Source organism: Biomphalaria glabrata, chromosome 1 (assembly GCF_947242115.1).
Source record: "Biomphalaria glabrata chromosome 1, xgBioGlab47.1, whole genome shotgun sequence".
Taxonomy (NCBI): domain Eukaryota; kingdom Metazoa; phylum Mollusca; class Gastropoda; family Planorbidae; genus Biomphalaria; species Biomphalaria glabrata.
The window spans coordinates 78,522,731-78,549,594 of record NC_074711.1 but is presented as its reverse complement, the minus strand read 5'-3'; the positions used below and the strand labels follow the sequence as shown (position 1 = coordinate 78,549,594).

The 26,864-nt window shown below is 37.2% G+C and overlaps 1 protein-coding gene and 1 non-coding gene across 2 annotated transcripts; both read right to left on the bottom strand.

Moving 5' to 3' along the window:
• On the bottom strand, positions 1-25,513 carry LOC106051464 (aristaless-related homeobox protein-like). The gene is made up of 6 exons (XM_056017082.1): positions 24,869-25,513; positions 16,330-16,807; positions 15,596-15,689; positions 14,713-14,814; positions 3,148-3,404; positions 1-1,623 (listed from the first exon to the last, which is right to left on the bottom strand). The coding sequence occupies exons 1-6, from the start codon at positions 25,098-25,100 to the stop codon at positions 1,299-1,301; spliced, it is 1,488 nt and encodes a 495-aa protein (XP_055873057.1). The 5' UTR covers positions 25,101-25,513; the 3' UTR covers positions 1-1,298.
• Positions 21,107-21,178, bottom strand: Trnaq-cug (transfer RNA glutamine (anticodon CUG)). Its single transcript has one exon. It is a non-coding gene; the product is annotated as a tRNA-Gln (tRNA).
• Positions 25,514-26,864: the final 1,351 nt, after the last annotated feature.

Genomic DNA, 26,864 nt, shown 5'->3' with positions numbered 1-26,864 from the left:
TAATAATTAGAAAAAAAAAGCTGTTTATTATGTCATGATTTTTCAGTTACATCACAGTGTCATGTCTTATCTCTCTCAGACGTGACAATACAATCGTGAAGCGAGAATGTCACACAATCAAGACTACACAATTTCTAAAGTCTATTTAGATCCACCTAATTACATTCAGACAATCCTATTGACATCTATACAGTCTATTTACAGTTTATACAAAGAGACCAACTTGCTGGAAACATAAACGAACACACACACACAAACTTGCCTTATAATGAAACACTAAATGTTCCATAAAATGAAAGATTGTTTAATTATACTCGTTTCTGCATCATTTAGTAACAAAACTATAATCATTAAGTAACGAAAACAAGAGAGAGATGCTTCATGAACCACGAGGTTAATGGCTACTGGATTTCATTTGATTGCAATGATTCACTGCTATTGCACTCAATAACCCAAGTTACCTGGTTCTATTAGGTACCTGACAAGACAGTGTCATGTAGATTCTAGACGTGTGAAAAATAAAATGATAGATATTTTTTTTTATTAAATACTTCTCATATGATTTGTTAGTGAAACTGAAAAATAAGGAATTAGTCTATCTGATAAGATTTTGAAATGCTGGTTTCCTTGTGTTAGAGTGTTAAAGATTTTGCTATTTAAATGTCGATGAAGATTTTTGGTTCATTCAACTTTCTGCTAAAGAGCACACAATGAATTGATATGAATTTCAAGTGATAGACGAGAAGTAAGAAGACTACCACGTGGTAACGTGAGTGGCTGTGTGGTCAAAACCACTTGGCTACCTATCAAGTGGGCTATAGGAATCCCGACTAGAGCTTAGTTGGCTGAGCTCCTAAACGCTGCACGGAAAGCCTTCTCCCTGATACCGCTTCCTCCCACTGGTCCACATAAGAGGTTGAGCCATAGAGCTCTGAGCATGCTATAGGCATGAAAACTGCTCTATATAAAATAAATTTGAACAAACAAAATGACCTTCATGACTAAATGTCAATGACAGTGAAATGACATTGCATTTTTACATTTTCAGCTGACCTCAATATTTTGATTCGAGTTCGTTCATTTAACGAACGCACATACAGACGCACGCTCACATTGATTCACGCACATGCCCCTAGATAACATTCTTTCCTTTTTTCTGTAAAAGGAAACTGACGAAACTTGTTCAGGTTGCGACAGATGCAACGTCATAATTTTTATTGTCATTCTTAGTTTTTCCCAGTTCATATATAAATACTGTGAGGGTCTTTGGTAAGTGAGTAATACTGTACCGCCCAGTGCTACGAAGGTAAACTCACTGCTATGCTGTGGTCTGGATACTGCAGTCCAGAGAGAGCAGCAGCTGCCTCTGCCGAATGTTCTTTGGCCTTCATCCTTAGCGTCTCCACGCTGGAGCTGGAATTCCCGATGGCGTTTACCCCACTTCCGGTATTGCGTATTTCCTGTTCGTACAAATTGGTTGGATTGGGTAGACGAGGCGAGAGTGAGGTTGGGACGCCACCAAAAGAAGGGATGAGGTTTTGGCCCCCTGGCATGGCGGCTGGATTTCTTAGTCCATTAGCTGTGTGCAACATGTAGCCGTGGATGAAACCTCCGAAAGGAGATCTGTCAATTAAATAGAACATAAAGACACATTACATAACAGTACAAACATTTTTGTTTAATTGACGACTAATAATTGAAACTAAAATTTTAATTTCCTGTGGAAAAAAAAAAGTTCTTTATTTTTCTCTTTCAAGTGTTGTGTTTTAGTAAATGGGGGCGCAGTGGCTAAGTGGTTAAGCGCTACTCTTCCGCACCTAGAGTTCTCGGTGAAGACCGGGATTTTGAATTTTGGATTTTTAAGGCGCATCTAGGTCCACCCAACCTGAGTACCTTGCTTTAATTGAGGAAAGTAAAGGCGATTGGTCGTTGTGCTGGCCACATGACATCCTGCTCGTTAACCGTTGACCATCGGAACAAATGACCTTAACATCATCCGCCCCATTAGTCTGAAAGGAGGGTGAGGGCTTTTTTTAAAGAAAATATTAGAATTTGACTTGTCTCTGCTCCTCTGTGTATAATGTATTTAATTTGATTTCCTCATTTCCAGACTCTACAGATGTCATTCAAACAATGCATTCTATGGGGTATGTAGAGATTTTCAGTCAATTTGTAGGATTTAAACCTTTTAAACCTATGTTTGCTAAAATAAGTCTTTTGAGTATTGTTTGTAGATGGAGTAGATTTTAATTCCTCCATCTTGTAGGTATCAACCCAGGTCAGCAAGGTATATAAATATGCAGATAATGTGATCTAGAGTAGAACCCATTCAAAGAAAGATAAAAGAGTAGAGAATTAGAAATTTAAGATTAGTTCTGACTTTTCTTGTGTATTGTAATAATGATAAAGTTTGAAGACTTCTTATTATTCAGAATGGAAATTTCATATTTAATGTACTTTTAATTTTGTTTATTTCTTTACTTCAGTCTAGCAAAAGATTGTTTCTTTTTTCATAATCTTTTTTTTTTCTTTCAAAGATGTTTGTAATAAAAAAATGTTTCCATATATATACTATAGCAAATAAGTTGTTGATACAATCAATGAATATTTTTGTTTACATTGTAGTAATAGTTTGTTGAGTTTTACTACGGTGATACTAGCAGTTAATTCCATGTTAGATCTAGCTTTGTTTGTTTTCAAATACTTGATAGATCTAGCTTTGTTTGTTTTCAATTCCTTGATAGATCTAGCTTTGTTTGTTTTCAATTCCTTGATAGATTTAGCTTTGTTTGTTTTCAATTACTTGATAGTTCTAGCTTTGTATGTTTTGAATTACTTGATAGATCTAGCTTTGTTTTGTTTTCAATTACTAGATAGATCTAGCTTTGTATATTTTCAATTACTTGATAGTTCTAGATTTGTATGTTTTCAATTACTTGATAGATCTAGCTTTGTTTGTTTTCAATTCCTTGATAGATCTAGCTTTGTATGTTTTCAATTACTTGATAGATCTAGCTTTGTTTTTAATTCCTTGATAGATCTAGCTTTGTTTGTTTTCAATTCCTTGATAGATCTAGCTTTGTTTGTTTACTCTTAAGTTTAAGAGGTCAGGAGTTCACAACAGGTAGCAAGCGTTTCAAGAATTACCTGGCGCTGTATGCTGCTGCTGCTTGGGCTGCCGTCACACCTGGGTGAGACAACGCCATCATTGGATGCACGCCTGTCAGGTGAGGGAACCTGCTGCCCCAGAAAGGCTCCATGGCAGAAGGAAATCCAAAGGGTCTGGTCAGGCTGATCATCTCGCTGAGAGAAGCAGGGGGCTCTCCTTGGATGAATGTAGGGCTGTCTCGTCCGAGAGCTTTCTCTCGCTTCCTCCACTTGGCTCGCCGGTTTTGAAACCAAACCTGCAACAGAAGAGAAGCCAATGCTTATATTGAGTGAAATGGCCATCGCTGATTCTGAAGTAATTAAAAGATCTAGAATCTAGACTAGGAATAATAATTTTTTCGATTGGAAATATTTTTATTAATTGTTTTGTTTAGCACAACTTTCATTTTTATAGAATGATCACTGCTCTATGGTCCAATCACTTTTGTGGCCAACTGGGGCGGAGGGGGAGGGATTATCTGGTAGAAGCTTTCTGTGCTGCTTTTTCAGAAGCTATTAAAATATTTTTGTAAAGTTACTCGAGTCTGAATTCAAATTCGGGGTCTCTATTACGGAAGTCCGACACGTTAGCCCCTGAGTTATACAAGTAAAAGTAGAACATTGTGTAGATTGTCTTTAAATGTCTATACTATAAAACTTTTAGTGAACGAGCTCATTCTCAGCACAAGGCTTATCTTCTCTTACCTTATTACATTTCTATATAAAACTAAATTAATTTATGACGACTAATCGATTTACTAACAGTTACTTGTTTGATTGATTTGATTGGGAAGCATGGTCGAGAGTCTAAGTATGCTTGATATGCTTGGTTTGGCTACCCATGAAGGGGTTCGACATCCGACTCGGGCAGAGTTGTTTTTACTGAGCGCCTAAAGGCAGCACGGATAACCTTCACCCAGAAACCCCTTCCCCCCCCCAACATGTTCCACAAATGAGATTGGACCAAAGCGCTCTAAGCATGAAAGTAGCGCTATATAAAAGATACATTTTGTTTTTATGTGTGGGGATCTAGGACTATGAAGGATTGAGCAAAGTTTCTACCTGATTCGAGAATGGGAAGAGGAAGAAACAACGCGTACAAGATTCCACCCAGACAGACAGACAGACAGACAGAGTGAGTTGATTAAAGATTTATAAAAACAAGAACCGTGACAATGGGTGGGTACGAAAAAAAAAGTCCTCAAAACATATCCTGATAGTACTCAACCTAGATCTTACTCGGAATACAATACAAATTGGTCTCTTTCGGAAAGATAAATTAACCAATAGCATGTCATATAGGGACAGGATTAGTGCAGCGACTGGATCCCACGATAACCTACTAACTACTGTCAAAAATAGCAAACTAAGATTCTATGGCCATATCACAAGGTCCTCAGGGCTCGCAAAGACGTTCCTTCAAAGAACAATACCAGGAAAAAGGAAGAAGAAGCAGACAGACAAAGCGATGGGAAGATAACATAAAGGAATGGATGGGCATGTCATTGAGGAAGATTCTGTCCAAAGCAAAAGACAGAAAGGAATGGAGAAGGACAGTCAACAGATCATCTGTGGTCCCCAACGGTCCAACAGACAAAGAGATATGTGAATGTATAAAGTCGTTGCAATACCATCTAACAATGCATGAAGTCCATGCTGTTTGGTAAATGCACACTTGTACTATAGTCGTTTTTTCTAATCTTATGTATTTCAAGAAGATCTTGATTCTAGATCTAGTTATTTTGTAATTTTAGTGTTTTTATTGTGTAAATATGGTCATATGATTATAATTATGATATTATATTAATAAAGTCTATGTTATGCATGTTTATCATCGCAATAAGTCAGCTGTAGAGTTTTTAATTTCTTGTACTGAGAATTTCACAATAGACTAAAAAATTATTAAGTGTGACAAAAAAAATACAATTAATTCTTTAAAAAAAACTTCGCATACATTGAGTGACCATCGCGTGATGATTGCGGGTAGCCGGCTGTGCTTGTTTGTCGGGGTGCACTTTTGGAGGAGAGCACCGTTCAATAGGTGCCATGGCTCATATTATTGCAAGGCTTGTCTCCAGTCAGCTTACTACACACTTTATATAAACAAAATTAATTAATTACAAAAATCCGATAAACTATTTGGTTAATTATTTTATTAACTCATGTGTTGTCATCGACAATAAATAATTGTTCAAAGTTTCAACTTGATCCGAGAATGGCGAGTGTGAGAATGACGCGTAAAATATTTTGGACAGACAGACAGACGGACGGGGTGAGTTGATAAAAGCTTGATAGTAATAAAAAAAAATAAGCTGCAGTGCAAAATAGGTGCACTAAAAATTATCATGCACCTTTTAAAATACAAATTGTATCAGCAGTTCCTTTCGTTCCTACACGGGATACACCAAGGGGCTGACTATTTACAGATTTTCCCCCTATTCATGAGAATCTCTAATTAGAATCCACCTAAAATGTGAGAAATAGTATGTAATTAGATCAAGATTCTGCATGGATTCACTGGGAGCTGTAAGCTTATAATAGTTCTATCATTGATAATAACGGCAATCAATGACTTCCGTCATGTTTCACTTCATACATAAGATTCCTAAACATTGCTTTCCATTATGTCCCATCATTACTATTTGTCAATCACTGAATACATTTCGTATAAATATACCCATATTAATAGAATTAGAGTCAGTATTTTAAGTGTCTCAAATGAAAAACTGATGTTGAGGATATAATACACATGTTTAGACCAACAAAGGTGCTAGTTAGATATTACCAACAGGGACCAATTAATCCCTATAGCGGTAGAGTTTCCAAAAGACTTTGTATGTTTTATTTATACATATAGAAATGTGTTATACTTTTGTTTAAAGATTTGCATACTACATACACTCCAAATATACTGACATTAGAGTCACGTATTTAATACATATGATTAGATTGTGGTCTACACTTATATAAAGTTATCCTGCCCAAGCCGCCCAAACTATCATTGATCATGCGCTGTTCCTGCATTGTAAGCTGAAAGCCTAATTTCCTTTTTGTTTTTGAAAACAGGCGATAGAATTGACTTCTCTCCCTTGGATTCTGGCTTTTCAAGTCTGAGAGTTAAGGTTCTTACCTTGATAAAGTGATTTCCTAAAAATGTTTCCAATGAATGCTTTAGTGTGGGGCAGCGCCTCTAACAAGTTGGATCTTAGCGAGCGCTAAGCGGTTCCCTGCGTTCTGAGATTCAGAAATGTATTTGACTTGCCGTCTTTTTTTCTCGTAAGCTCTTTCAGAAGGCTCGGATCCGTGCTGAAGTCAAAAGATTTTCTGCGTTTGAGCTTCAAGAATTCATCCTCCTGGTGTCTACAACAATAAGTAGGTCATATTAAGTATAACAAAGAAAGAGGTAGCCCTATCACATTCCAGGTCAATGTAGAGCACGTAGGCCTGTAATGGACGTAATCGTCCTCCTCCTGGTCAGTAAGGCGTCTTGTAGCGTGACCTTATTTTGTTGTTATGCAATAGTCTTCATCATAGAGATGCACGAGATTTTTGAGAACTTTGACCATTCTCTCTTGACCACATAGAAACTCAAGAAGTATCGCGTGTTGCAATGTCTTCTTCAAACATGTTTAATGGATGTTGTTGGAGACAGCTAACGGAATACGTTTTTAGATGTTCCAACGTAGAGGATGAAACAAATTCTCTTTAAATTGTGGATATTGTCTTCTTACTTGATTATTTATCAAACTTCGATATATAACTACTATATAACCCTTGCCGATGTGAGAACGTCGCTTTGGTTTAAAATTTATTTTTCTTTCAAATATGAATAACGAATGCTACATACTGGGGGATGCGCGGTGGCTGAGCGGTAAAGCGCTCGGCTTCGGAACCGGGATGCTGGGTTCGAATCCTGGTGAAGACTGGGATTTTTAATTTCGGGATCTTTGGGCGCCTCTGAGTCCACCCAGCTCTGACATTAGTTGATGAAAAGTAAATGCGGTTGGTCGTTGTGCTAGCCACGTGAAACTTCGTTAACTGTAGGCCATAGAAACCGAAGACCTTTAGACCACAAGGTCTAAAAGGGGAACTTTACTTTTTTTACATACTGAAGCTATAGCTTCGTGCACTGAAGCCCATAAAATCATTGGACTAAATACCCTGAAGGCCATAAAAACATTGGACCAAATCATCCTGAAGGCCATAAAAACATTGGACCAAATCACCCTGAATGCCATAAAAACATTGGACCAAATCACCCTGAAGGCCATAAAAACATTGGACCAAATCATCCTGAAGGCCATAAAAACATTGAACCAAATCACCCTGAAGGCCATAAAAACATTGGACCAAATCACCCTGAAGGCCATAAAAACATTGGACCAAATCATCCTGAAGGCCATAAAAACATTGGACCAAATCACCCTGAATGCCATAAAAACATTGGACCAAATCATCCTGAAGGCCATAAAAACATTGAACCAGATCGCACTGAAGACCATAACCAAATTTGGACTAGGTCGCGATATAAAACTAATGATAACATAATGAGGCCTATATGTTCTCTCATAATGTGAATAATCGAAATCACAATTTATAAGCTTTAACCCTTTGACAATCTCATTGTCTCCATTTGACTTCCATCTGTGGCATAACGGTTAATGGAATCAGCTTGTCAATGCAATGTGCTGTAAACCGCTAATTACTCATTTTACTTTTGTATTAATCCTCGCCAAATGAGTCCCAAATCTGATCAAAATTCCTAGCGCGGACTCAACCTTTTCAACTTCTGCTTCAACGATTTCCGCTAATCCTCCTGGAGTTCTGTCCCCTTGTAATCCCCCCCTCCTCCCCCAAACAACCAGACTATGGCGGCCATGTTTGTGCGGTAACTTAAACCTTCGGTGGCCGGCCTCTCGCTGTGGTCACGTGGTGAGGTTCACACAGACACACAAAGGAGAACTTAATCGGATCAGGCCTTGATTAAAGTGTGAAGGAAAAGACAACTCGTGTAGACTTTAACCCCACTAGAACCGCTTATAGCGATAATCCCGACATTTTGGGGAGCATTTATTTTGACGTCAGCGGGAAACAGAACAGGTTTTCTTCCCACCTCACCCATCCCTTAACTTAAAAAAAAAAACGTATGACTGCAAATTAAGCCGGCATTTAAAACTCGAAGTTCACTCGAAGACTGGTAATGAATATATCATTTGGAAGAAGTCTGTGAAATGAGGATGGAGTCTTGTTTCGGCTAACAATGACAACCGATTAGTTCCATTTCTTGATTTTTTTTTTGCACTTTGCAAAAGCGAGTCAAGGGTTTTCAAGTGATGACACTAACACATATCTACATGACACAAGGCGAAGATAGTGAAGCGAGTCTACGCGACACAGGCAATGATAGTGAAACGAGTCTACGCGACACAGGCAATGATGGTGAAGCAAGTCTACGCGACACAGGCAATGATAGTGAAGCGAGTCTACGCGACACAGGCAATGATAGTGAAACGAGTCTACGCGACACAGGCAATGATAGTGAAACGAGTCTACGAGACACAGGCAATGATAGTGAAACGAGTCTACGCGACACAGGCAATGATAGTGAAGCGAGTCTACGCGACACAGGCAATGATAGTGAAACGAGTCTACGCGACACAGGCAATGATAGTGAAACGAATCTACGCGACACAGGCAATGATAGTGAAGCGAGTCTACGCGACACAGGCAATGATAGTGAAGCGAGTCTACGCGACACAGGCAATGATAGTGAAGCGAGTTTACGCGACACAGGCAATGATAGTGAAGCGAGTCTACGCGACACAGGCAATGATAGTGAAGCGAGTCTACGCGACACAGGCAATGATAGTGAAGCGAGTCTACGCGACACAGGCAATGATAGTGAAGCGAGTCTACGCGACACAGGCAATGATAGTGAAGTGAGTCTACGCGACACAGGCAATGATAGTGAAGCGAGTCTACGCGACACAGGCAATGATAGTGAAGCGAGTCTACGCGACACAGGCAATGATAGTGAAGCGAGTCTACGCGACACAGGCAATGATAGTGAAGCGAGTCTACGCGACACAGGCAATGATAGTGAAGCGAGTTTACGCGACACAGGCAATGATAGTGAAGCGAGTCTACGCGACACAGGCAATGATAGTGAAGCGAGTCTACGCGACACAGGCAATGATAGTGAAGCGAGTCTACGCGACACAGGCAATGATAGTGAAGCGAGTCTACGCGACACAGGCAATGATAGTGAAGTGAGTCTACGCGACACAGGCAATGATAGTGAAGCGAGTCTACGCGACACAGGCAATGATAGTGAAGCGAGTCTACGCGACACAGGCAATGATAGTGAAGCGAGTCTACGCGACACAGGCAATGATAGTGAAGCGAGTCTACGCGACACAGGCAATGATAGTGAAGCGAGTTTACGCGACACAGGCAATGATAGTGAAGCGAGTTTACGCGACACAGGCAATGATAGTGAAGCGAGTCTACGCGACACAGGCAATGATAGTGAAGCGAGTCTACGCGACACAGGCAATGATAGTGAAGCGAGTTTACGCGACACAGGCAATGATAGTGAAGCGAGTTTACGCGACACAGGCAATGATAGTGAAGCGAGTCTACGCGACACAGGCAATGATACTGAAGCGAGGCTACGCGATACAAGCAATGATAGTGAAGCGAGTCTACGCGACACAGGCAATGATAGTGAAGCGAGTTTACGCGACACAGGCAATGATAGTGAAGCGAGTCTACGCGACACAGGCAATGATAGTGAAGCGAGTCTACGCGACACAGGCAATGATAGTGAAACGTTGACTAATTCATTAACTAATTCATTCGATTGGTTTTTGTACCACTCGGTGGGGTAGAAAGTATCCGTGGGCCCGGGTTCAAGAATATCTTGTTGGGCCCCCTCCTCCAAATAACACGAATGTAGTGTGTGACAGAACAATTGAGTCATCTGAATGTATGGGTACGTAAACCAAAAGACATTCTGCTCTGCTTTATGTAACGTAACGCTGACAGCGCTTACAATTTTGTACTAGACAATAAGCAGAACAATTGTATCGAATGTTTCTAATTTTCTCAAAGTACTGCAGCTTCCAGGCGCTCTTTTTCTTTTGAAGAACACAAAGTAATTTAAGTAATCAACTGTAGTCAATCAAAATATATGAATCTCATTTTCTTAGAGCATTCCTTGATGACCACCTTGTGACCAAAAGTATTTAAGTGTAACTATACTTTTCCTATTGGATTCAAAACGCGCCCATCTTGAGATGCTGTGAGCAAAGAATACCAAGTCATAGAAGTCTGCAACGTCTTGAACACAGCTGACGGAATCATTTAGGGCCAAGTTGAAGTCGTGGTTAGCATAGTGAAAATGAAAGAGAAAAATGGTGTTGATTGGACCTCGGTATTTTTTCCAGAACTGCATCGCCCAACAGGTCTATTATCTCGTTTTAAATTTCCTGTCCAATTTCAATATTCATAACAATTTCAAATAAAGCCTGGTCTGAGGTTTTTGTATAAATATAATGGTGTTAACTTTCTTTAAGAACTATAAACCAAATACTAAGCATTGGTCAGAGAAAGACGCTATTCCTTATTAATTTGGACATCTCTCTATTTTCTAGATCTTTGTTATAAAGTTGCCCCCCCCCCCCCAATTTAGTTTCGCCATTCATTGTAGCAGAACAAACATAGTCAACTTGAACTAGACATATGAAACATAGGCCTACAATGGTGTTTCGTTGGCTTGCTAAATATTCAATGTTATTTTATATATTTTTTTTTTATTCAGTTCTAACGATGACATAACATTTTTTTTTACACAATACAAAGACAACAAAACAATAAGATGAAGACTTCCCAGTTTGACCTAAATGAGTGTTTTACACTATTTCAAAGTCTCTACTTCTTTGGAGCACATACAAACGTTTTAGAATAACAAGTGTTGAGATAACTTGCTACTTATTTAACAAAGTTGAGAGTCAGTTAAAGTATACGACTTTTTTTAAACCCAATGTATATCAAAGACGCTTTGTATTAACACATTTTAAATACAAAAAAATAAAGAAACAGATTAAGCTTTGAAAAAATTGAATAATTAGCAGCTTAAATCGAAATTTTAATTCTGAACATTAGAACTTTAGTGTCACCCGTAAGTTCTCACGTGGGCTTCAACTAGTCAAGAGTCATGGGCCCAAGTGAAATGAACCCCTTTGCGTCATTGTTGCTACTGTGAGCCCCTAATGGTCGTGGGCCCGGGTTTATTGAACCCCTTCGCGCCAAGGATGCTACGCCACTGGTACTATTCACATATAAAACTGTGAGACTTGTGTCGGTCAAGCAGTGCTCTTCTAGCATATAAAACAATCTGGCTTTTTTTTTTTTAATTTTGACAAAGCTTCTATCAACTCACTCTGTCTGTCTGTGTAGAACCTTGTACACTTTGTTTCTTCCACTTCACAGTCTCGGATCAAGTTGAAACTTTGCTCAATTATTATTCAAGGTAGATGATAAAAAAAAAAAATTAGTTAATCAAATAGAATTTAATAGATCTAGTAGCATTTTTTAAAATTATTTTTTGTGTAGAGACAGTCAGGTCTATTACGCTAATGGGAGATAAGCCTTGTCTGGTCAATTAAGTCGTTCGCTAAAATAAGACATTCTACTTTTAGAAGTAATTGGATAACTCAGTGGATCGTCAAATTAACTACAAGATCTATTTAAAATAATTGGTGCAATTATACTCCATTTAAGCTCTCTTTTTCTTTTTTTAAGTATTTGTTTATTTTTTTTTTATTTTGCTTGTTTAATAGTTTGGTTATAACAGTGACCAAGGGTCCAACAAGGGGATAACTTATGATTAGTTTGTCAATTTAGGTCGGCTAATTTCCTAAACCTCCTCTTAAAACACACTGTCCATATTCTGTCCACTGACTTGATCCGCGTGGGTCAATGTGTCAATAACACTTCACAGTTGCCACGAAGATGACATGAATTGTGTCATGGGCACTTCGGGTCTTCCAAAATAATTCCCCCCCCCCCCCCCCCATTTTGTGATGATTGAAATATCCCTTTCTCAAACACACACACACACACGCACGCATATTTATTCTTGCATTAAACAAGAGCGTGTTGGTCATCGCTTGGTTAGTGTGAATTCTCTCCCTTACCTAGACATCCCTTCTCCAGCACCAGGACCATGCCAGACGATCGCAGCTACGTCGCCCCGCCCATCCAATTAGAAGCAGCACGTCGTGCTAAGCTCCGTGACACAATGCAAAGTACCCGAAGGATGGTGTGCGAGAGAAGAGGGGTAGAGAGAGGAGGCTTGCAGTCGACGTTGTAAACTAGAGGAGTACTTGAACCAGGAGAAGCCCCCCGTGACAAGGATACCTTTAATTATCCCGGCCCCCATCACTTCATCAAACAACAGTTCCTGTTTTAGCGCCCCCACGCTGAGTCAAAAACCTTAGCCTCGGGGTCAGATCAGAGATGCTTCAACGCACAGACACACCCACCAGCATACAGGGATTCAAACACCCACCCTTCCATTTCAGGTGATAGTGTAAAGAATAAAAGAGAGACCAACCCGGTCTTAATGTTAAAAAAAAAAATTACGAAGAACCTCAAGGAGTTCACGCTGCAGATTATTATTTGAATAGAATCCCTCAAAAGTGTTGAGACCTCCCCTAGCGGTGTTCTCCATAGCTAGTCAATTGTCCCCCATCTAAACGGACCACAAAGCTTTCGCTATGACCAGGTCGGGGTAACACTAAGAGCCCATTCTGTCGGATCGAGGGTCTAAGAAGGTAGCCCCGCGGTGCTTCTTTAATATACGACTATCTCAAGACGAAAATCTTGGTAGTTACTTCTCTCTCTCTCTCTCTCTCTCTCTCTCTCTCTCTCTTTCTCTTCCTCTATAGGCCTACGCAAGAGGAAAACACAATGGATGAGTATCGTGTGTTGACAAGTGGAGGGGAAAAAATGAGGACACGTTGGGTGTTACCCAAGAGTTCCTAGACCTAACACTAACACTATTCAAGAGTGTTGTAAGATGAAGATTTTTTTTTTTATATAACACTTGAATCATCTGCGAGAAAATCCACAAAAATATCTGCGGAATGATTTCTCATCAAGCCAACGTGAGAATTTTTTGTCGGCTCCCCCGAGCCTCAAGTGGGGAGTTCTGGGGTTCCTCCATTGTCCGCATCATGTGACAAGAAGAATCAGGCGTTATCTCGGTGTGTGGATATTTAATTAAGAAATGATTTGCTGGTGACAATGACGTGATAAACTAAGATAATTCTCAAAAGCTCTCTCGCTGTGTTTTCTAAACTCGGTTTTATACAAGACTTTGTTCATGCGGTAACTGGAACGATTCATGGACAAACACTTAACACAGTGTAAGCAATAAAACACGAAATCAATGGCCACGCTTGGTTCAGGTTCAGGTGGAGGTTGTCTTACTCTCTTGGCACCCGAAGGCGAAATAAGAGAGGGAAAATAAGAGAGGAAAGATAAGAGATGTTGAGTGAAGTGAACGCTGAACACAAACTACGTAGATCTACAATATAGGCGTTTGAAAACAAATATTTGAGTTGCGTACATTTAGTAGTGACAGGAAGTTGTTCACAAAATATTCTAACCGGAAATCGCGACGAGGAAAATAAAAAGTGTAGTTGAAAAAAAAAAGAAAAAGTTGTGAAAGATACTAAAAGTACTTTGATTCAGCCTAGGCTAGGATATGGTGTCGCACAATTACTGACACTACCATAATGAAAGTAATGAAGTTAAACATGGCCGATATCATATCATTATTTTTTTTTTTGTCATTGGCCAAGTGAGTTCAGAAGTTGTCACATTTCCTATACCTATTATATTCCGTTCAGAAGTTCAGAAGTTGTCACATTTCCTATACCTATTATATTCCATAATCTTATTGTATAAAGTAATGTTCTTCTAATATTAAATAATTGTAGATTACAAAATAATTGCTGATGTCATAGAAGATTTTGATACAAAGCGGAAAACCTATAAATAGCAATCGTTTTTCTTTATTATTTATTTGTGTACCAGTTGAACAAGAAGAAGGAAATGTTGATAAACTATGTTTAATTAAAAGTTGATGCATAGGGCCTACCACTTTAAAACACTGAATTAGATCTTTAAAGCTCTTCCGTTTCAAATGTTTATTTGGGTGATGGCAAAAGTAGTCCACTACAGGGATCTTGGCATTGTTTAGTTTGTCGTGGAGATTTTAAAGATACAAATAAAGATGTCTTAACTATGTAAAACGCTTAATGGTGTATTCTTTCAGACTTTTGGCTTAATAGTCTAGTCTTCATTTAGCTAGCTTTTATTAAATGCTCGTACAATATATAGTTGTGATACTACATAGCAGTTTTTTATGTTATGAAAGAGAAACTGTAGGAATGAACTTTTGGAATTGTCCAAATACAATAACAGCTGTTTTTTTCTATATAAATTAAATATGAACACGTTTTAAAATTATAATCTTCACTTTAGGTTACTCACCTGTACTCTAGCTTCACTGAGGTCAAGGGTCATGGCCAATTCTTCACGTGTAAAGACGTCTGGATATTGTGTTTTCTCAAATGCTCTCTCCAGCCTGTGGAGCTATGGCCAAATTATAATTAATTACAAATTAAAGTTTTACTTTTGATTTAAAAAAAAAACATTTATTCATACAAATATTGTTTTCCTATCAAGAACTAAGAATGAATCATTTAATCTATATACATACTTTATAAAATAATATTAATTTCAGCTGTAAGAAATGAACATTACTAAGTAATTGGTCAATATCATATTTACTTAGATTTATTAATATCAGTGTAAAATAATGCTTTTCAATAGTAGACTATTAAAGTTCAAATGAAAAAAAAAATTTAAAAACCTCTTTCAGACATTGCAGGCTAAACTATTACACAATAGAAGCATATCCGTTTCTGTAACTTTACATATTAGAGTTGGGTGGAAATTCAAAATCCCAGAGTCTTCACTGGGATCCGAACCCAATAACCATCAGTTCGGAAGTCAACCCATTCCATGATCTAATGGCACGATCGATCCATAGAATGTAAAATACTGATTTCTGTTAGCCGCCTTCAGCCGTAAAACGACTCGAGTTCATCTCATACGGAACCGTCTTGTCCCTACAAAAGTATATTCTGATCAAAAGCAAAACAATCCATACAGTTCAACATCAGCAGCATCGCTGGAGTTTCCAGAATGTAGCACAGGTACTGCTAAATGCCCAAGGGTCACCTACTCCTTATTTTTTCCCTGATTAGTCCATGCTTTGTACGGAGGCAGCGTACATTTAGATTGAGGCGCCTTACCAGGATGTAGAATGTGCAAGGCCTTCTGACGTCTCAATGAAAGGCTATATTCTTACCTGAAAAGTTGTAAATGTAGTTCTGCTCCGACGAATTTTTCTTGGTTTCCCTGGACTGTCATCGTCAAGGTTGTTCTCATTGTCCGTGTAGCCGCTGTAGGTGATCAATGACAATACTTAACTCATAATAATAAAACATTGCAGTCACTGACCTACAAAATAGTAAGTTTATTTCCAACCCCCATTCTATTATATACTTCTAGAGATAGCCCAAAGGGTATAGCAACAATGACTTGGTCACTTAGCATAACAGTTGATTTTCAGAACCATCAAAGACCATATATGTGGAAAGATAGATAGATAGATAGATAGATAGATAGATAGATAGATAGATAGATAGATAGATAGATAGATAGATAGATAGACAGACAGACAGATAGACAGAAAGATAGATAGATAGATAGATAGATAGATAGATAGATAGATAGATAGATAGATAGATAGATAGATAGATAGATAGATAGATAGATAGATAGATAGATAGATAGATAGATAGATGCTGTAAGGTATTTGTGAACACGATATTTATGAGTGTATTTTGTTTCCAACTTGCATGGCCTGTATGTCCTCCTAATAAAAGAAGATATTTTTTTGTGGTGGGGGAAGACCTTCTTCACAGCTATTGCTTCTTCTTTTATTTTTCATACAGTGATTAGTTTGATGATACCGCGAAAAGTTTAAAAGCTAGCTTAATTATCAGCTAGATCCAAAATAGCAGATCAGTTAGCGCTTACCCATAGTCGTTTCCGCTGTTGATTGACTTGACATGCATATCGTCGGCACTATTGGAAGCTGGCCTCTCCCCGGAGAACTCCCTCATGATGGGGGAAGGGGTGTCTGTCCTGTCCGAGCCCACCTGGGGAGGCGTAAAGGACCGGTGATGCTGCCTCTGAGGGGATCTGGACACGTGAGTCCGATACATCGGTGACGGGGCCGCCGTGATGTCGTCGCAGAGGACCGCCGAATCATGCTGGTTTTTGTCGTGAAACGGGCGCCTATCATCGTCGTCATGCCCGAGGCGGTAGTGATGCTCCTTGTCCATGTCGTGGAGCTGCTGTGGCGGGGTGATCAGCCCAAACGATTTCTGAAACTGCTGGCGCCCTTCGTTGAGGTGCTGGTGGTGAAAGAATCTGCTCAAGGTCATGTCATCGCCCATGTTGTTTCTGTGTTTGCTCACCATCCCTGGCCTTGGTGGCGTTAATTGAGTGGCCTCTGAATAAAAAAAAACATATAGTATTATGCACTTAAGTTTTAATCTTTGCAAATTAAAGGTGGGACATCTCCAATTGTTTAGAAACAATTACGGATTAAAACTTAGTTATGTCTTTAATTTTTATGAGTGATTCTGGCAAACCGTTACATGTTCTAATAACACAGGAGATGAAAGGAGTACTCTAATGACTCAATTCCATATATGTGTATGGAGTTGAAATGTACCATTATCTTTGTGCTTTTTAAATCACGTTTCTTAAAAAAATTATAAGTGTGCGCATAACTATTGTTCCTTTATTGTTAAAAAAAACAACAACAAAAAATTTTAATTAATAAAAAAATGTTTAGTAGGTGTTTCACATACGAATGCAATTTACCTTTTTTTCACATTATATATTTACATGAAAATCTCCAGAATATTATGCATGTGTATATATGGAGTTAAAAATGACAGAAGTTTAAACAACTTATTTAAGTGAAGAGTAGCACGGTGTGGTTTTAAATGCACATAATTATTACGTTTAATAGTTCATGATCTTTTTTATAATGGTGTAGGTAGAAACAGTTGACTTATTATATTTCCAAAACAAATGAGATATCTCTCTGAAAACGAAACAAGTAAATAAATATGGCGATTATAATAGAAATGAGGTCAATACGAAGTTTATAGCGGTCCATACTCATAACGTTTCATTTGTATAAGAACTCTTTCAAATAAGCTTTGCACAATCAGGTTATTCAACTGACAGTCCAGCTACACAAGACGCTGCGCAAAATGATCAAGTACTATTTATTTATTTCTCTCCTTACTGAAGATCTGGAGAAACAATCGAGTCGAGTGCGGGAATTCCCGCTGTAGCGTGTTAAACATAAAAGAATGTCCGCCATATTTGATTTTAAGACGATTATATTCTAAAAAATTGTAATGGTGAAATCAAAGTTTTCACTGTTTGGGCAATTAGCTAATAATTTTAACCTTAGAGATATACATAAACTGTCAAAGTTCTAGGAAAATTGTAAGAGCCGTTTACGAGCCGTGTCCGCACAGTTTCCGCCCATGAAGAGCTTGCAAGCTAAGAAGAGTTCCGTCTTGAGACAGTCTTATATTAAAGCAGTACTGCGGCGAGGCTTGAGACAGTCTTATATTAATGAAGTACTGCGGCGAGGCTTGAGACAGTCTTATATTAATGAAGTACTGCGGCGAGGCTTGAGACAGTCTTATATTAATGAAGTACTGCGGCGAGGTACCTTCTTCAACACTCCATCCGACAAAAAAGTTTCTAAGCAGAATTGTAAAGATGACATTGTATCTATTTGAAACATAATGCACGCGACGCGTAAATCTAATTTTAGTTTTAGTTTCTGTTTTTGAGAACTAAATGCCACAGACACACAGTATACAAACAAGCGGCCCGAGGAGGATGTTAGGAACGTATGATAGCGAATTTTATATAGGTCACGATACACATTTTAAAAAATGTGTTTTAAATATACAATTTGTAAATGTTATGTAAAAAAAAATTTGGTGCGCCAAAGTAGGCAAAACAAAACAAAAAAATTGGAAGCATCTGAAAAAAAACAACTCCTTTAAATTATTCTTCAGTCTTACGAGATTTTAAATTTAAACAAAAAGTCACTTAAGTATCGATTTGTTTCAAATCTTATTGTTTCCAGTGTCACTTGGAAAATCAGGCTTTACACAGAACACATACCAAAAAGGTTTGGCCACAAAAAATGTTTGGTCACAACTTCATATAAAATACTTATGGAGCGTGGTGGCCGATTGGTGAAGCAGTTACATACACAAAAAAAAAGATTTTTAAAAAATTGCTTTTGTAAAGCGCATCGTTCATGCTTGTATGATAAGTGCTATATGCTAAGTGCTATATGCTAAGTGCTATATGCTAAGTGCTATATGATAAGTGCTATATGGTCCTATTTCTTTAGCTAACCAGTAGTGGAAGGGGATATCTGGGAGGTTTTAAGGCTCTCAGCAAACACAACTCAAGTCGGGATTCGAACTCATTGTGCTGTCAACATCGTTAGATTTGGACCTCAGAAACAGACGGCATTTACATCATTTGCAACATCGATCGCTAGATTTCACTTTTATTTTAAATAGACTACTTTTGCCTTTTGTGAAATTTTAGCGTTTGGAGCTTGACTAGTTTGCCAGGCTGACACGAGTGTGTTTCCAAATACTGAGGACTAGATCGAGAGATTAAAATGGAATGAAGCTGTGAACAAAAATAACCCGAACTACTTAAGCTGGTAAGTAATCTTAATCAGTCTCCTCTGTTTGTGGACGAGTCTTAATCTGATTAATTTACTTAAGCATGGAATAGACATAATCTTGGGCATAATTCAAATAGAAAAACAAACAGCTCAACGTGACTTGGAAAACGTAAAATTGAAAAAAACATTAAAAAAAACAAAAAAAAAACACTTTGCTAATTTTTTTTTTATAAATAATTTCGAATAACAATGGCGCATACTATATAAATAAAAAGCTTCGAGTCCAAGGATTAATGAGGAATGCAGTATTTCCCGTGGCTACGCAGAGCCCCAACTGCGAGCTTTATATTTTGCCTCATCCAGAGTAGACATAACTATTTTCAGCCGGTGGTCGATTTAGAATTAAATATATAAGATACTTTTAAAACCACTCGCTTTCATTGCGTGAAATGGCATCAATTATTTTGAATCAATCGTAAATAAATTTTAGTAGATCTAAACTAACAATACAAAATTTTTGCGATTGGAAATATTTTTATTAATTGTTTATGTTTTACGCAACTTTCATGTTTACAGCACGATCAGTGCGCTATTATCCAATCACTTTTGTGGACCAGTGGGGAGAGGGGGTATATGGGAGAAAAGTTTGCGTTCTGACTTTTCAAAAACAATACCCCAAAAAAAAAAAAAAAATGCTCGGATCTGAATTCCAACTTTAGTCTCTATGATAGAATTTCGATCTGTTTTACCACTGAGCAATTTAAGTTAATACTAATAAAAATAGAATGTTTTATTAGACTATTGTTTGTAAATAATTTTAGCCTACGATATAATTTTCTACCTTAGCCTTGACAAGAGTAAGTATATAAAAAATTAATTAATTACAACTTATTGTTTAAATAACTGGAGTTTTTTATTATTATTATTGATTCATGTGTTGTCATCAACAATAAATAATTGTGCAAAGTTTCAATTTGATCCAAGAATGGGAAGTGGGAGAAATAACGTGTAAAATAATTGTACCAGACAGACAAACAGACTGAATGAATTGATAATAAGCGAGGTAAATATTGTTTCTACATGCGTCTAGACTCGTGAATGCTGTAACAATGTCGTACATGGAACTTGATAGACATCTGTGACGACTCATAATAATAAAGAGATGCAAACTAATGTTTGTCGGGTACAATGAATAATTTTGCAAAGTTTCAACTTGATCCTAGAATAGGATAATGGAAAACTTTTTACCAGACAGACAGAAAGACAGACAGAGCGAGTTGATATAAGCTTGGTACTAATAAGATCCTCTTCCATTGACACTCACTATTTTAGTTTGGACGTTTTTATTGTTGTTGTTTTATATTGTTGTTTTACTTTAAGAAAAAAAAACATAGCTTTTATAAGGCAAAGAACTGCATATTTACAGACATCTATCTAAATACTGTAAGATTTATTTCCCTTTTTTTAAATAAAAAATACCATTAATTAATTTACTATCTGATTAATTTTTTGTATTGATTCATGTCATGTAATAGACACTAAGTAATCGCTCAAAGTTTCAACATGATCCTAGAATGGGAAGCGGGAGAAATAACGTGTTCTAAAATTTTTACCAGACAGACAGACAGACAGACAGAGTGAGTTGATGTAAGGTTTGTAAACATTGCCCCACAGAATGAAAAAAGGCTCAACATTCGTTCTTTACCTCGCCAAATCAACAACAAGGGCGACAATGCTGATGTCATTACCATAGTCTAGTAGCCATTTCTGTGTGGATATTCCCTAATCTATATATGGGTATCGTCAATAAAGAATAAAGAATGTAATTTTATTCAGGTTTGCCAATTCTACAATAGTTTGAAGTAGGCATATCACTAAATAGAAATCTTCTTTTTTGAAGTAACGTCTGTATTATATAAGATAAGATAAGATAGAAATCCCAATAGTAGATGTTATCGCAATGTGTTGATATGGAAATGCTACAAGTTTGTTTTTTATTTTTTTGTTTGTTTTTTTTACAAATTAAAATAAAATAAAAAAGATAAATTTAAAGAAAAATAATTTAGGTCCCACCGAGATTTGAACTCGGATCGCTGGATTCAGAGTCCAGAGTGCTAACCATTACACCATGGAACCAGTTGTTAAAATGTAAGTTGTCCTATAGTTCTTTGCTATAATGTTGAAATATTCTTTTTCTTTAAGTTACCTGTTTCAGCCCCTCCCTCTCTTTCTCACTCTCTCTCTCTCTCTCCTTCTTTCTTTCCTTATTTCTTCTCTTCCCCTATACTGTTACTCTTCTATGTCTAGGCCAAACCAAAGTCTGACAATCAAAAGTTATGATTCGCCAAAGTAAACAAATATTTAAAACAACTAAGCGAGCTTAAAAAAATAAATGTATTCATTTTTGCGTTCTCGGAAACAAGATAAATGCTTTTAGCTTGTGCATTCTTTCTGTTTATCAGTCCGTCCGTCTGTCATGTTTCACGAGAAAAAAAAATCATTAATTAAATCCGACTGCAGCATAATTCTGTAGTATGCTAAAATATGTTTAGGTCTTCTGAGACCACCCCATTTTGTTTTATACAATGAAATAGGCCTACGATCTTTTTTTTTTAATGCAAGCCCATTGTACAAGTAGATATTTAATAACCAGGACGAATAAAGTCTTTGGATTGTATAGATGTTTACCCTTTACTAATATAGGCCGCCTACTACTTTAATAGAGCAATATTTCAATATACAATATTTATTTCTATAACTACTTCAACATTTTATCTAAAAATGTTTTTAATCTTGGAGATATAAATATATGCTTATTGACCAGACCCGAAAACTAAATTGTTTCAAATTTTACAACTGTATTTTTTTTTAATATGCAAGGCAATTGTCACATATAATATGAAATAATGCCATGACTTTTGCTTTGTTTGAATAAATCGCTGCGAGGGACGACCAATTTTTCGCACTACACGGATTCAAAACTGAACTATAATTATGCAAAGAGTGCTTAAGCGAATTTTAATGAATTTATTGGTGAACATGAACATTTGAGATTCCACTTTTTCTAATACCTAGTATATATATAAATTAAAAAAGGAAAAAAAAATATTTAAAATAAAGTAAAAAAGAAATTAAAAAAAAAAAACTTTATGAATTAGATGTATGTGAAATAAAAGAACCCATTATATGTGTTTATATTCTGCTTGCTGTAACAAATAACATTAACATATCTGTCAATAGTAGTTGCTACTGTATCTCAGAGATTTCAATCTCACTTACATTATAAACAATATATTCATTATGTATATGTGTGTAGGGCGAGAAGGATTGAAATATATCGTACTTTCTATAGTGTAACATTTCTATTTTCTGTTTAAACAATCATTAAACTGGGATAGCATGGAAACTACTTTTCAATTGATAGCTGCCTGATCCACCAAAAATAGTTTGATTTATTAGGCTACATTATTACATTAATTGGAGCTTATATCTAAGTCATGTGATCACCATTCCTACCTAGATTTTTTTTTTTGGTTACCTACTTGACCGTCACATTTAGTCACTGTTTAATTATAGTTTGTTTGTTTGTTGTTTCTAATTATAACCTAGTCTTGTTTGTATTCGTTTGTATAGATACATGTCAACGTAGTCAATGCTGTCAGTATCTGTAGACAAGTGTGTTTGTCTTGTTCTTTATTTGAGATAAAGTTGGTGGAATGTTTGAAAATTAACATTTAAAATAAAGGTCAATACATATTTCATTGTACTGCTATGTAGAGTATAAAAATAAAAATAGGCTCCTAAATCTTAATCGACTTTTTTTTTTAAACAAAAAAGGTAGAATTGATTTATTTCAGCAGTTGTAATTAAATCCTCTAGACTTGGCAGGCTTCATTGGCTTAAACTGGGATCCTATTTGAATTATTACAGATTTAGGAGGAGAATAATCTGCCATTATAATAGCATCAACTGTCAACAGTGACTGACAAGTTGGGTTTAACTCAATTAATAAATGATCAGCATTAGCTAGTTTCATATCTTAAGCATTATTTATAGTGAGATTATAGTTCTGTGTTTATCATTGTACACCTGCTCATTGTGATTTGGACGCTGTATGTCTTCTGTAGCATGCTTCGAGCAGTCTATCTACTTTAAGATCTGATTCTTAAGACCATGCTTTTTTTTTTCAATAAGAAAATGCAAATTAAAGAAGACCTGAATAAAAACAATAAACAAAAAAAAAAAAACAACTGCACAATACAACAGATCCGAGATGTATCACAAATTATTTATAAATAACTTTTAATTTTTCAATTTGAAAAAAAAAAAATACTGGGAATGGTGTCGAAATGACAAAAGTTAGTTTTGTGTAGTTTGTTCGTCTGTGCCAGAAGCGCTAATGAAAAATCGATTTTACCATTTTCTGTAGAATGCTAAAAAATTTTGCTACGACTACCTTTGGTTTCCTGAAACTCTTTTGTATTCATAATGAACTATGCAAGCCATTATAAAACGTTCAAATAATAGTATGAAGTTCTTACCATTAGTTTACTATGTAGCAACACGGGAGACATTTTTTTTTGGTTATATTTATAAACTATTGCTGTTTGCCAAAACAATGTAAAAAGAAATATATTAAACTTTCCTATGTGTTTAAAGGTGCGTCAAATACCTAGATCTATATGTTAACAAAACAAAAAGCGCCTTTTGTTTTTAAAAATCAAGTATGCAAATTGTATGCACATATCTAAATGTTTAAAAACCGAGATATATGAAGTTTAGTTTATCCAGCAACGTTCCCCCTTCAGGCTCTGAGGTCCACAGGGCAGAGGATGTTAAAGATTGACGATAAACGAGCAATTGGTCATTGGCCAGTACAACGACCAACAGCTCTAACGTTTCTCCCAGCTAAAGTCAGGTACCCATTAGACTCAGGCGGCGCCCTAAAAATCCCGAATATCAAAATCACAGTCTTCACCGAGATTCGAACACAGGACCCCATGTTCGGAAGCCAAGCGCCTAACCACTCAGCCACCGCGCCCCAAACGATTGTGTACACCCCTTAAATAATTACATATTATAATTATGAATATTTTTTTCCATGGGTTCTGTATTGATCGAGGGCAAAGGTAAATTGAACTTTTTATGCTTTGTATAGACTAATAGAGGATTTTGGTTCATAGCCTACTAGACCTAAAAGTAGTTCATAGTCTCTGTTATTCACACATGTGAAGCTTTTCTTGGACTTTTTGTGCACCCAAACCTACACTTATATCTTTCTATTATTAAGTATTAATTACTAATCAATGAATACAATAATAGGTCACTTTTGATGTATTCATCGTTCAAAAAAAACAAACACTAGCAGTGTTAATGTAATCTAATTACAACCTTATGATAGACAAATTAAAAATATCAAAACTTGCCTGTCAATGTACATTGCTTACCAAAAAGAGAGCCCATGGGGGCTGCCTACGAAAACTCTATAGAGTTTGAAATAGCTCTAGATCTACGTAAAGGTAAATTTTTACTTGAACAAAAGCACATGAAGTAGATAACATTCTAAAACAGTCTATTAACTTAGATGTCAAGACTTGTAGAAATATGTGTATTTGTAGGAGAGTGTAGGAATACTTTAGATTTTGGTGCAGTCGTGGAGTGTCACTGCTTGTGTATGTGTGTGCCTGTGAGTACTTGGTGACTTATAGCGAAACACCTCGGTGTTGCTACACTCCCTTATTTAATGATGCGTGTACGTTAGGTAACCTCAAGCTATGCACCCAAGAACATTGTCATTACAAAGAGTAAGCCACATCGCTGACAAACCTGTGTTTGAATTAAATTTCAACTCGTTCGCTGCCGGAGAAGTTTCCCGGTCCGCTGGACGAACTCCCAGGATGCTGTCTATGCTGTACGGCATGGCACGCTTGGCCTGCTGGCTGCTCTTCATCTGAGGCGAATGTTTGGCGCTCTCAGGCGATGGTGTCATGGTCAGAGATGGTGAAGACTCAGAGGCAGGCGGAGTTATTGTCAAATTGGTGAGGTCCTTTGAATCCATCTCACTCAACGAAATAAATCAGCATACGACTACGCTTTGCTTTGTTCTCCAAACACGACAAATGGATCGATTATCATCACGGATGCACCATGGCGTAATAGAAATGATATATGTACACAATGTGGACAGACACAAGATACTAATTGGTCTTGTAGCTGTACAAGCTAATTGATTCGTAGCAATTATTCCGAGTCGAAATTTTCAAAAACAAAATTCACATCCGAATTGCACAATAAAACAAAAAGTTGACGGAATATTACAACGATAATATTTGGAATTTCGGGATAAAAAGAAGCAGACGTGAGATGATTAACAAGCGACGGAAAGAGTGATTCTGTTTTTATATATCCAAGAGTCTCGCGCCGTTGAAATGATCCTCATTGGAAGGGGAATCAAAAGTTAGAGGGGGCTAATTGCCCCATTACTCCCTACAAGACCTCAGACGACTTCAAGAAATCAATCAATCAAGCGCTTAGCGGCCATCACTCGACAAGCAGAAGTAGTCACCGAGGCCTGTTCCCATTGGCTGGGTGGAAAAACGAGAAGCGTTACCCAATAATAGTGTCGGGTGACCGGTTGGCTGCGGGATTAGAGGAGAAAAGGGGGCTCGTTGCTTCCGGTACGATGATTACAGTCGAGTCTTAGGGAGGGGGGGGGGGGAAATAGGGGGCGGGGCAGTCTCCTCGATTCAACTGGCTCAACAGGTCCTCCAGAATGGTCGGGGTGGGCTTGACAATGGCAGGCTGGGAATTCAAACGAAATCAGCGGTAAATTTCTCGGCGATTGATTGAGTTAAGGGGAGCTAATAACATAGTTCATGGCAATACGTTCTGTTTGTCTAGAGTTTTTTTCTTTCACGCTTCAACCTTCCTTTCTTTCTCTCTTCCTTTTATCCCTTCCTTCAATTTTGTCTTACTTTTTTCTTCTCTCTCTTTGTCTTTATATCCTTCCATTGACGTTTGTGTTTTTCTGAGCTTGAGGTTGTTCTGTTTTTGTTTTAGTCAGTCAAACGTTGTCTTTATTTTCAGTGTTTGTTTCTATCATATATGTGATCCTACCGTGTCTAGAGACTATAGTAGAGTTTTGTACTTTCGTCCGCCATTTGGTTTACATTTGTTCTTCTTAAAGCTTTCCGAGTTGCTCTGTGTGTGTGTTTTGGGGGGGGGGGGGGGGTTACATATAATCTTTATCTTCATGACTACATTTTTCTCTTTCTTTTCCTTGTCTCCGTTCTCTTTTTTTCTTTTTTTTCTCTCTTTCTTTCTCTCTCTCTCTCTCTCTCTATTTCCCTCTATCTTTCTCTCTCTCTCTTTCTCTCATGTCTCTGTGTTTCTGTAGTCTCATGTCACGATATTTTTCTGTTTCTCTTTTTTTTTTTTATTTCACTGTGATGACGATTGTATCGACGGGAATGAACACGGACATTAGCTTTACGTCTTGAGACAGACGACAGGTAAACAACCATGAGGACGGTTAAGCATAATTGCTTTAAATAATAAGACAAACATAGAGAGAAAGAATGAGAGAGAGAAAGAAAAAGAGTGCGAGATAAGCAGAGACAGACAGGCAGACAGACAAATGTTAAAATTATTGTAATCGCTCTGATTTATTGTTGTTAGTCTAGATCTATCACAAATTTAAATATATTATTGTTCCAAACTTATCGATACCACACTTCTTCTTCATCGTTCTTATTTTTATGTTGGAGTGTTCATATGACTAGACCAATACATGAGATGAACTGCGCAGTGGTTTCCAAATCTG